The following is a 12,726-nucleotide window of genomic DNA, read 5'->3' as shown; positions in this document are numbered from 1 at the left end:
AGTCAAGAAGAGAGATTGGGCCTCCAGGAGCTACGAGACATTCTCAGGAGAGAGCTACAAACTTTAAGGAAGGCTGAGAATGCGAGAACGGCGAGAAGAAGAAGGGCACAAAATAGAGCGACGTTTGTATCTAACCCATACAAATTTTCCAAACAACTTCTGGACAAAGAAAGGTCAGGCCAATTAGAGCCAGCATGGCAGACATCGAGGAACACCTCAGACAGGTTCACTCAGATCCAGACAGGTAATACCACTCGGGGATTGCCCAAAACTAGAACCTGTGGCACCCCCAACATCCCCACTGGAATGTAAAGAGCCCTCGCTCTTAGAGGTGAAACAAGTTGTGAGGAAAGCGAGAATGGGATCAGCCCCAGGACCAAACAAGATACCATACAAGGTCTACAAGATGTGCCCTCTCCTGCTGCGTAGACTATGGAACCTACTTAAGGTGATCTGGAGGAAGGGGATAATACCTGATGAGTGGCTACATGCCGAAGGTATATTTACTCCAAAGGAGAAGAACTCCAAACACATCAGCCAGTTCAGAACAATATCTTTGCTAAACGTGGAAGGTAAGATATTCTTCGCCATCTTAGCCAGAAGACTGACAACCTACCTTACCACAAATGGGTACATTGATACGACAATTCAGAAGGGTGGAGTGCCAGGCTTCTCAGGGTGTGTGGAGCATACCAGTGCAATCAGCCAGCTCATTAGAGAAGCAAAGGTGAACAAATCAGACCTGACTGTAGTATGGCTAGACCTTGCAAACGCCTACGGATCTATTACACATAAGCTCATCGAATCAGCCCTCCAGTACTACCATATCCCTTAACACATCCAAGGGATGATCAATGCGTACTTCAGTGGAATGAAACTGCGCTTCATGGTTGGCGAGAAGATTGCAGCTTAGCAGAGACTGGAGAAGGAAATAGTGACCGGGTGTACCACCTCAGTTGTCCTGTTTGTGATGAGCATGAACCTCATAATCAACCCTGCAAACAAAGAAACCCGCGGGCCTAAGACATCTACAGGGTTACACCTGCCAACAAACAGAGGCTTCATGGACGATCTGACAGTGACAACACAGCCACACATACAAGCAAAATGGGTACTGAAGTATTTGAGGAGGCAAAATGCCATCAATTATGGACAGTCCCATAAAGTGCCTGGGCAAGTGGTTTGATTCGAGCCTTAGTGACAAAGCAAACGTAGAGCGCATCAGATCACAGCTCTAGGAAGGGCTGAAACAAATCGACAAATCCGCTTTACCAGGGAAGTTCAAGGCATGGCTCTTCCAGAATGCACTTCTCCCCAGATTGATGTGGCCCCTTATGCTATATGAAATACCTACATCCTCGGTCGAAGGCTTGGAGAGAAAGATCAGCAGACACCTGCGCCGATGGCTGGGAATACCACCAAGCTTTACCAGCATCGGATTGTATGGGCGATCGAACCAGCTACAACTCCCGCTATCATCACTAGTGGAGGAGTTCAAAGTTGCAAAGACACGACTGGTAGTGACGCTCAAGCAATCGCAGGACAGTTCAATCCGAAATGCTGGGATTGAAACTAGGACAGGGAGAAAGTGGTCAGCAAGCCAAGCAGTCGAACAGGCCGAGAAAAGACTCCAGCAAAAAGACATTGTCGGCAACACAGCTGTAGGCAGACAGGGGCTAGGCAGCTCCAAGATAACATTATGGAGCTCTGCTGGAAACATGGAAAGGAGGAGAATGGTGCAAGATGAAGTCAGAGCAGCAGAAGAAGAAGACAAAAGAGCGAAAGCTGTGGCTATGGATGCCCAAGGTGCGTGGACGAAGTGGACAACGACAGAAAGAAAACTGACCTGGGCTGATATTTGGAGCTACGAACCACTGATGATAGCGTTCCTGCTTAGATCAGTCTATGACCTGTTACCGTCACCCTCAAACCTGCACAGATGGGGTCTACAGGACCACCTTAAGTGCCAACTGTGTGACAAGACAGGAACCATGGAACATATTCCGTCATCGTGTACCACAGCCCTCACCCAAGGACGCTACAGGTGGAGAGACGACAGTGTTCTTCAGGAACTCGCTGACAAGTTTGAGCGCGAGAGGACCAAGAAGAGGCCCAGACAGAAACCCCAAATGATTCAGTTCGTGAAGGAAGGACAAAAGGCGCCTAAAAAACTGCAGCCTACCAGTTCTGTATTAGATGAATCTGATCAGTGGGAAATGTCTGTTGACCTGAAGCAAAAGCTAGTGTTCCCGAACATTATCCAGACAACATTAAGGCCTGACATTGTGTTGTGGTCCACTAAAAATAAGTGTCTGATCATGGTTGAACTGACAGTCCCTTGGGAATCTCGTTGTGAAGAGGCCTTCGAACGGAAAAAAGCCAAGTATACATACCTGCAAGAACAGTGCAGAGAGAAAGGATGACGAGTGTGGCTCTACCCTGTTGAAATCGGCACTAGATTCCCAGCACAGTCGCTGTGGAGAATGTTCAGTACCTTGGGCATCGAAGGAGCAGACAGGAAGAGAGCAGTGGGCAAACTGAGCCTAGCAGCAGAAAGGGCATCCAGTTGGTTGTGGATGAAGAGAGAGGAGAGGAGCTGGAAGCCTACCACCAACACGTAGTGTCTGATCAACACTGCGGACCCGCCGCCTGGAGAGTGTTCTGTGATTAAAGGGCCGAAACACTTGTTGATAGGCGGTTCTCAGCTGATGATGTTGGTGGTTTTAGCAGTACAGAACTGTATCTCACTTATTAATCTATGAATAATCTCAAATGTGACTGGTACTTCTTCACTATATTAAAGGATTTTCACCTACAGCACATATAACATGCCATATCTCGATAGTCAACTGTTTAAACAATATAATGACTTGCAATTATTTCTTTAAATAATATAACAGCTTTGCGTAAATGTGTTTTATTAGTCAATGACTCTTTCAATTGGCTTTTGAGATATGATACAGCTTTCACACAAAAATGTTACCAAGATTTGATAAAAAGGAAACGGTCATTATCAAGCTAAAGGACATGTAAGCGTTGTAACCCTTGTCATGTTACCTAAGTTGTGGATCCTGAGGATTGAAGTAATATAATTAAGTTATATTAACTTGCATCCAAACCTTACCACTTGTCACGCCTACCAACTCATAACAGCATGTATATCAGGGCTGTTCTTATGGGTCGTTTGGTAATTGGTGTCGTTTCGTAACTGGGATACAAATGTTGCTTTTAACTAAGGTACACATGTTAAATAAGAAATAGATGTGACAGTAAAGATTGATAATTTGAAATCATTTGCCTGATTTAAATACAACTTGAGTACTACATGTAAAAAGTAGACATACGTTGTTCCGCATTGAATACTAGATTGACATTTTGTTTAAGATTTAGATACTTTAATGTATGTGTTAAAATAAAGTAATTCAAGGTTGAAAAATGCACGTTTGTTTTGAGGCTCAAACCAACGTTGAAAATCCGAAATACGAAACGCTCTCACGAGTGAGCTCACCGAGCAACCTTTTCTTACGTACTCATTATACAAATGAGCATCGTTTTGGGAAAACTGGGATTTACTGCCTGTGCGTATAGTGTAGTCTTAGACTTCCGCCCTTTTTGCCTACAGCTAGGAAAAAGAGAACTAGGAGACGAGTTTCCATTACGTTCTAGTGTTCCCACACTTCACGGAACACAGGCGTAAATATATCCCGAGTTACTATTCCAGACGTCCGAATTTCCCCAAATACGCTGAAATAATGCAGTGCAATAATATTGACATGGCTAAACGCACAAGCTTGTTTGCGCGCAAAATTATGGATACATTCACATACCCACTCCAGACGCCCGAATATACCCAAATACACTGAATTAATGCAGTGCAAGAATATTTAAATGGCTCACAAACTTTTTTTACGCGCAAAAGTATGGATAACATGTGTATCCGTAGTGTCGGCCTTCTTAATTAAAACACCTAAATAGTTTAAGTGAAAAGATTGATTTTTTTTAAAATACTTATATCTAAGTATAATGTTTATTTTTGGACATAACAACAAAAACTGCATTAAAATCGATAATGCCTTGCCAAATATTGGTGAGACTTAGCTTCTTGTATTTATCAGTAGCATGTACACCGTTCGTCATAATATCGGCCCTTCTGATTGGTTGCTAAGGTTTGTTACTATGCGCATGTTCTTTTTCTATAAATAGTTTTTGTGTGGAAAAACGATAAACAACATTTGATAAACCTACTGATAAACCAAAAAGAAACAAACATAACTATGTTTAATCATAATATCGGCCTGGAATAAACATAACCTTCTTTGAAATGAACACGGAAATCATGAGAAAGATCGCCTTATTAGTCATTTATAAACAGCAAATAAATTAAAACGCCTAAAAATGGAAAAACATTTACTGCCCAGCAATTCTTGAGGGGTTTTCGTAAAAGGCATGATACATTGAAATAGCATCAAAATAAATGAATATATACATTCCTGAATTTTAAGGCAAATCCCAATTTGAAATGGCGCATATGGCTTTTAGCTGAGCACGTGCAGTATATTCCAATTTCATTCATAATCGCAATGCTTACGCGCCCATCTCCGATCTACACCGCAGGCACTCGGCATTAGTTGCTACCGCCCCATTAGCTGCTACCCCCTCAGACAACCCTCAAAATTGTCCATTTGTTTGATAAAATATCAAAACAACAGAAGTAAGTCGAAATTTTTCTTTACTTATATATATAACCGACTACCTTTTTCTGTTTTCAAATTTCGGTTCGAATGTCAGCCGATAGAAATATCCTGTAACAAATTGCTGATATATCTGATTAGGTCATTTAAGTATGCGATTGGGTGTCAAAACACAATGTTTTTTTTCATGCCGTGAAATACCGACACCTTATTTTTCCCAAGAAAGTTCTATTTATTTTCCGTATTTTGTTATATATTAATGTACACATTTATATGTTGACATAACCTTCGGCTTCTATGAAAGCTTTTTCAACACCTTGAACTTTGCGGTTGTATAATATTATTATAAGTGCATATTATTGGAAATTAAATCGAATGAGCTGGCGAAGGAAAATACGAATGTTCATAACACTTTCTTTTATTATCACTGAATCAAACAATACAACTCTAATACCTTTATCTTGAGAGAAATATATGTTTTTTTATCCTCTACAGGACACCAAATAAAGGCATACCATAATCAACACGGGGATCACCACCTAGGAACTGTCAATGCAACGGAAACCACTTTGATAGGCGTTTAGGAAATGCCTTTTTTGTACTGAAAAATTACAATATATTACCAATATTGTTTCGTGATTTAACTGAATTTGGATGACACTTTGTCGTGGTCATTTTACCGGCTAAGTAAAAAAGGAAATACCAGTGAAACATTTTTACCGGTTAAGTAAAAAAGGAAATACCGGTGAAACATCGGCAAAGTGGGAATTGTCTAAGCGTATAGGCAGCTAATTTTCACCCATCAATCTGAAAAAAATAAACGATTTTGTTTAGATTTCCACTTAACGGTGTTATTTGAGAACATATTAAAATTACTGGTTCGTGATTAAGCTTTTCCCCGATGATCACGATGGCGTCAATGGTCATTTTACAGGCAACGTATAAGGCAGTACCAGTTTCTAAAATGGCAGATCTCGTTCGCTGATAGGTCGATATTTATAAGGATATGGAGAATGTGGACCTATATTAAAGGTGTTCATGTAAACAGTTGAACGTTGTGATTTTAGTCATTCGAGTTGTACATGAGAGTACTTGTTTGAACTAGATCATAATATATTAGACACATAATCAACACAACATAATTGGATGTGGCTTCCTATGCACGCAGGTATAATTTAAATATGTTCATGGTCATAGATTTTTTTTCAAATGTTCAAATGGACAGCAAATATGAAATTTCGCCAATTTAATATGCAAATATACTTCCGTACATATTATATCATTACATTCTTTTATTCTATATCCAATACATTCATCCAATGGGCATTCTTCCTATGTACCACGTGAACGTCCAATATATTCCGGTATTGGATCCAAAACGGCTGTATTTTTTCCATATTGGACAGTTGAGTACAAGTGCACTAAGCAATTGTTTTATAACGATCACAGCCGTAACCGAGAAAAAGTATCCGAATGCACAATAATCGATTCACACAGGCGCCTGTCTTGAAAATAGCATAGATGAAATTAAAGCGTCTGTTTACTGGGAAGCGTTTTATTGATGTTGTTATACATGAGGATATGCATATTGCACCATTAAAACAAAGAACACAGAGCTTAAGAAAGGGATATCGAATTAAAAGCTTATAGACGTTTAAACTGTACAATACGTGATATATTTAGACTCGAAAACAGTTTAAAGTCATATTGAGACCTAAAATTGTATGCACCTCCAAATGTACCTCCGTATTGTACAGAAACGTCTAATAACCTAAACATTATGAGATGCAAATACTGCTTTGAAAACCTGTGGAAAAGTGGTATGTTGATTTTTTATTAGAGAGGTCATTTTTCAATTAACTTGGTATTATTGTTAATTTGCTGTTCGGGTTTCCTAAAAGAACTTTTAACGTAAGTGAAATTTTATTAAATTGAATTTTACCAAACAATTAATTTTACACAACATCAACACATGATTTAAATATTTATCTTAGCTCATCTATAATACTTTCATGTAAGGTAACACATGTCGTTTTCTGTGATGGACGACATATTTGAATTGACATTAAAATATTAGTTGCACAATCGGCAAAAAGGCATATTAGTTTAAACTCCGAAAATCGCTACATCGGAAATTGGGGAGTATGTACAATTGTGTAGAACTTCCCGTCCTAGATAAGTTAGCCAATCAGAATTCAGAATTTACATTCGTTAAAACCAATAAGTGTTAGCTTGTCTATGTGAACCAATCATTGCACAACTTGTAAAGAGAAATGAATGCTATATCGAGGTGAATGATTAAACGACATTCATGTTTTAGCAATAGCTGTCATTTATTAAAGCGCATATAGCTTGCTTGTGCAATGGAACTTAATTTGAACAAAACAGAATCTTGCTAATGTCTTGCCTTTTTGTAGGCCTCGAATTTTATAAATAACATACGGAGGTAATGCAGTAATGTTAATTCAGACTGTCAGTTTTGAATTCCATGAAGCACATAGCACAACGTAGCAATTTACTCTAAACTATAACTACGCCGTTCAAAGTATGCTACATATAGACACTACTTATGTATTTGTTTAATGTCTTGCTTAACTTGTTTGTATCATTTAAATAAAACGGCATGCGTTATATTACATATAATTCACATATAAATATGTAGAGTCCAGTATGTAAAAATCATGTATTTTAAGACAGTGTTTGAATGCAACGTAGAGCGGTTTTACTGAACACTCATATCTGTAACGGGACTAAGAATGTGGAATATGGAACACCAAATACATCTATGAACAACCGGTGACTTCGTTATATTTATGATGTAACCTCGATTTCGTAACTCGAATTGGATAACTTAATGGTAAGGACGCCTTTATAAGTCGTGGGAATGAGTATGGTAACTCGTGAGAAAACTTAGTAACACATAGGAACGACTTAGATTTTCTTTAGAAATACTTAGTAACAAAAACGAAATATTTAACTCATGGTTAATACGTAATCATACAATAATACACACATTTTGAACTTTTAAAGCGCGAATGGTTTAATTTTATTATTTACAACTAACACAATTAGGTTAACCTCCATCGTATCAAGCGATCAAAAACATGTGTTTAACAACATAAATTCTGATTGGCTATTCATGTCGTGAGCATGACTTTTTTGTCCTCCCAACTACTTGTTATGTCTTTAACACGAGGTAGTAATCGCGTTTACACGATTAACGAAATCGTTACCATGATTTGCAAGTTTGAAATATTAGGTTGCGGCAAAGTCGGAAATCAAAGATGCACATGCCACATTTATTTTGCCACAGCACGAACGTACCTGTGTTCTTTTTTAAAGATAAAACAACACGTACAGTACATGTTATAGATAGTGTAGGTATATATGAGTAAGTATATATGAGTCGCGTTCTGATACCAGATTAGCCTGTGCAGTCCGCAGATGAAGAAGTGTAGAAGAGACTTCATTCAAACGAAAAATACCGCAAAAGCGGAAAGTGTCGTCCATGATTAGCCTGTGCGGACTGCACAGGCTAATATGGAACGACACTTTACGCAGATGCATTATGCCCAGTTTTCTCAGAATACGACTCATGTTATTTAACAAAAGATGTGTTGGATTGTTCATGTGTATAAAGGCGTTTTTGTTGTTCCACAAACCATTTCTTCTAACTCAATTCAACGCGCAAAAAAAGAACGGAAGCTTGTTTTGCAGTTCATGAAGATGTATTGCAATATGTCACATTATTAAACATTATATTGCCTTATTGTTGACGCTATTGGCATTTTGTAGAAGGTTTTGTCGCCACTCTGCCTTGTAATGGTGCAATGTCCATTTAAAGGCGCAGCAAACCCAAAGTAATATATCAACGTTATTTCGAGTCGTTAAAGCAACTCCATCCCAAAACCGAAACACCCGCGTCATGCAAAAATTGATGTTATTCCATGTACGTTAGAGTCTAGATATCAAACGTATGACTAATATGTAAACACTTTACTATAAAACCAATGAGGCGACACATTAATACTTTGGAACAAGTTCACGCATAGCACTTTTAAGATTAAACGTTCATGTTTTATGAAAGTTCCAGTTCAAATCAATTCATCAATTCATCAAATGTCCCGATAATAATCCGCCGTTGTTAACCCGGAATGCCTTTGCCGTTTTATTACAATTGCACGGAAACCGTTAGCTTAGAAAAGATAAGAAGTGAAGGAAAATCTTTTGTTTTTAGAATGTTCTTATTACTTGTAGAGACAATAAATCAATCACATAGGTATAACTGTTAGGGATCTTGAGGTAATCAAGGCTTGTAGAAAACAATTGTGCAATGGAATGTTATACAATTACCATGGAATCTGTGAAATTGAGATCAATTCAAATCATAAATCATTTCATTGAGGTAACTAGACAGGACTTGGAATTTTTTTTTTAATTTCGATCGGACTCAATGGAAATCGTCAATGACAAACAGGTCAAATTTTGGCAAGATTATCAAGTGTGTAAATGGTCTACTTTGCGAATAACGCAATTTGTTCTTTGTTAATCATTGAACAGTTAATTATAATTCAACGTTTCGAAGTACATCTCATCTTTACTATACCAATCTCTCTACAGCTGGACCAAACTAAAAACAGTCGAAATATAACGTTGAAACACTCTCTAATAAAAGGCACACACTAGCCATTAGATTCGGTCATGGTTCATTGTAAAGAAGTGAAACTCTAGATGCTGGAGCAGTATTGCATTCTCATTATATACAATGTGTTGGTTTTTTATTTATGGCAAGCGACCAATTGCCAAACAGTACAAAACAGCACAATACAAAACAACATAAACACATATACGAATAAATCTGGGTTCACCGCCTTGGAACGGTCTATGCAAAGCATTTGGGGTTTAAATCGGTTTTAGAGCGCTCAACCTCACCCTTTTCCAAGCTATATTTATGATAGATATAAGTGTAAATAAAAGTTTAACCTCATAGCATTGTAACTCAAAATATACAATAATAAAAGGGAATTTAAACGCATTCAAATTAATTACAATTTAATTACTCAATGGTAGGAAAGAGACCACAGCAACAGAGTTACAACTTTTTGAGGAACGATTAAATGAAACTACGAATAGGTGTCAACTACATCCCTTCTTTTTAGAAAAAGATTTAAGAATATAGCATCATAAAGTTAATAGTTCAGATCATCATCGCGCAAATACAGGCAAATATGTAATCGAAGTCCATACTGCTACACAATTAAATTTCTCGAGGGACCACATACCTATAGGTTCGATGTCGAGTTGCTAATATCTAGAGCAATGCTGTACTGACTCGGCTATACAATTACACATATGCTTGTTGATTCAACTCTCGCAAAGTGTAAAGCTTGTGATATACATGTCTGTCTTACAAAGAATGCATTGAACGTGTAATTTTATAAAAACTCACAGAAGATGAGATCAGACAGTTAATAAATCAATTATAAACAAAGTCCTGCGAAATTGATATCTTACCGACAAAAGTGTTCAAGTTCTTTTTGAATGAGCTTCTTCCAACCATCTCCAAATTAGTAAACCTTTCCTTGGCACAAGGTGTATTCCCTGCGAAGTGAAAACAGGCGGTAGTTAGACCGCTTTTTAGAAAGCCGGCCTTTAACTGACCTTTTCAAATTACAGACCAGTGAGTAATTTGCCATTTCTGTCAAAATTAATTTAAAAATCAGCACTCTATAGATTAAACAAACATGTTAGTGAAAATGATCTTCTCCCTAAGAACCAGTCTGCCTACAGACAATATCACTCTTGTGAGTCGGCATTGCTAAGACTTGTTAATGATCTCCTAGCTGTAATGGAAAACCAAGAGGTAACAGCACTCATTGCACTAGACCTTAGTGCTGCTTTCGACACCGTAGATCATGACATACTCTTAGATGTCTTGAAAAGTCAATATGGCGTTTGTGATGTGGCGCTGGACTGGATGGACTCAAACTTGCGGCAGCGAAGTTGTTGTGTACGTGTGAACGGATGTATGTCAAAACCACGTGAGTTGAAATGCAGTGTCCCACAAGGAAGTTGTTTGGGTCCTTGGCTCTACCTCACCTATGCAGGAACAATTTTTGACATAGCACCCCCTTCCATCTCTGTCTATGGCTTCGCAGACGACCGTACTGCCAGCAAACGTTTCAAACCGATTCTATCGGAAGAAACTGAAGCCATCAACGAACTCCAAGAATGTGCACAAGAAATAAACAAATGGATGAACAGTAACAAGCTCAAAATGAACGCTTCAAAAACTGAATACATAGTGTTTGGAAGTCGCCCTCAATTAAATAAATGTAACACTCAGGCCATTGATGTATGTGGTGACAAGATCAAGCGACAAAGCAGCATAAAATATTTGGGCGCATTATTGGACGAAACCCTGAACTTTAAGGAACACGTTAAAAGAAAGTGTAGATCTGCAATGTTGAATTATTTCAAAATAAAAAGCATTCGTAAATACTTAACACAAGACGCCACAGAAACACTAGTTCTTTCTTTAGTCATTTCCCATTTGGACTATTGCAACGTTATTTTGTACGGCATCTCCCAGAGTGAATTGGCAAAATTACAGCGTATTCAAAATATGTGCGCTTAATTGGTTTTGAGCCGTAGAAAAAGTGACAGTTCAAAACAATCACTCCATGACCTGCACTGGCTGCCAATCAAGGCTAGAATCGAATTCAAAATTCTTACATACATGCTTAACTGTTCAACTGGTAATGCCCCTGCCTATTTGACAGAACTTCTATCCACGCCGATTTCTAAACGCAATCTTAGATCATCAGCATCATCACTAGGCTGTTTCAATGTACCTTTCAACAAGAAAAGATCATTCAGTGATAGAAGCTTCAGCACTGTAGGTCCAAAAATATGGAACAACCTACCTTTGAGTTTAAGACAATGTACTTCAATAGACACTTTAAAAAAACGACTTAAGACATACTTGTTTGAGAGTTTTTTTTATATTTTTAAGGTAATACGTGATGTACCTGTGTATGTTTTTAATTTGTGTTTAGATTTTTTAAATTTTCTATTGTACAACGCCATTGAATATGTTTTTATACGTACAAATAGGCGTTCAATCAAATGCTCAAGTTTCAATAGTCTCCTGTTTCAAAGCTGGCTTCCCATAGTCAACATCAACTGTGTATTGTATTCGTCCACTGTAAAAAGATGTGTCATCTCATGCTATTACTAGTCTGGACCAAAATAGAGGTATTATGATCATATATTTAAAAAAAGGACAGCAGTATACCTTACCAAATGCGTGTTACCACTAAACATAATTATATATGTAGTTAGTATATATTTAGTGCTGCAACTACTGATAAGTATGTAACACTTCCGTTGTATATTTCTTACACTTATGAAATTGTATTTCTACCTATGTATGCTATAAAGGCAGTCCAAGAAGGAATAGTGCTTCTAGCTAGGTGTAATATATACGCAATTAACACGTGATATTATCTGATCCGATAATTGCCGCTTCTTCAAACCGACTTAACATGCATTTGCAAGAACGTATTGTGTTACAGTTGTTACGATACGTCAGTCAAATATAGGACAATTAAAGGCGATGAAAGCACATTGTTGTCAAAGACGCAGAAAATATCTCGGGTTATAATTGACTATTCAAGTATCATGAGATGTTATGTTCGGAAAACAATGATGTATCATTGCGTTTGATTGTATCTGCACGTTAAGGCAAATTTAACAATACACTTTCCTGGTGGGAGGCCAATGAAGGCCATGATTAATGGTTCTGATATCGCAGAAAATTGTTGTTGCCACATCATTAATGATGCTTTTTGTTGTTTATTTCGCAATTGGCACGTTATACTTCTGGCTCTTATACAAAGTGACTCGCTTAACTGCAAAACATGTTGCCAGCGCCACTCGGGCTAAACCTGCGCTATCGCTCATGACCAGATGCGCAGGCTGGTATAAAACTTCGCTGGTTACTTAAGGCATAAGACTCATTATCGCATGACCT

At 38.0% G+C, this 12,726-nt stretch overlaps 1 protein-coding gene across 1 annotated transcript; it reads left to right on the top strand.

The window, feature by feature from the left end:
• The first annotated feature begins 1,334 nt into the window (after positions 1-1,334).
• Positions 1,335-2,423, top strand: LOC127878656 (uncharacterized). The gene has a single exon (XM_052425185.1). It carries the CDS (start codon positions 1,335-1,337, stop codon positions 2,421-2,423), a length of 1,089 nt encoding a protein of 362 aa, XP_052281145.1.
• Positions 2,424-12,726: the final 10,303 nt, after the last annotated feature.

Source organism: Dreissena polymorpha, chromosome 4 (assembly GCF_020536995.1).
Source record: "Dreissena polymorpha isolate Duluth1 chromosome 4, UMN_Dpol_1.0, whole genome shotgun sequence".
NCBI lineage: Eukaryota > Metazoa > Mollusca > Bivalvia > Myida > Dreissenidae > Dreissena > Dreissena polymorpha.
This window is presented reverse-complemented; position numbering and strand designations above follow the sequence as displayed.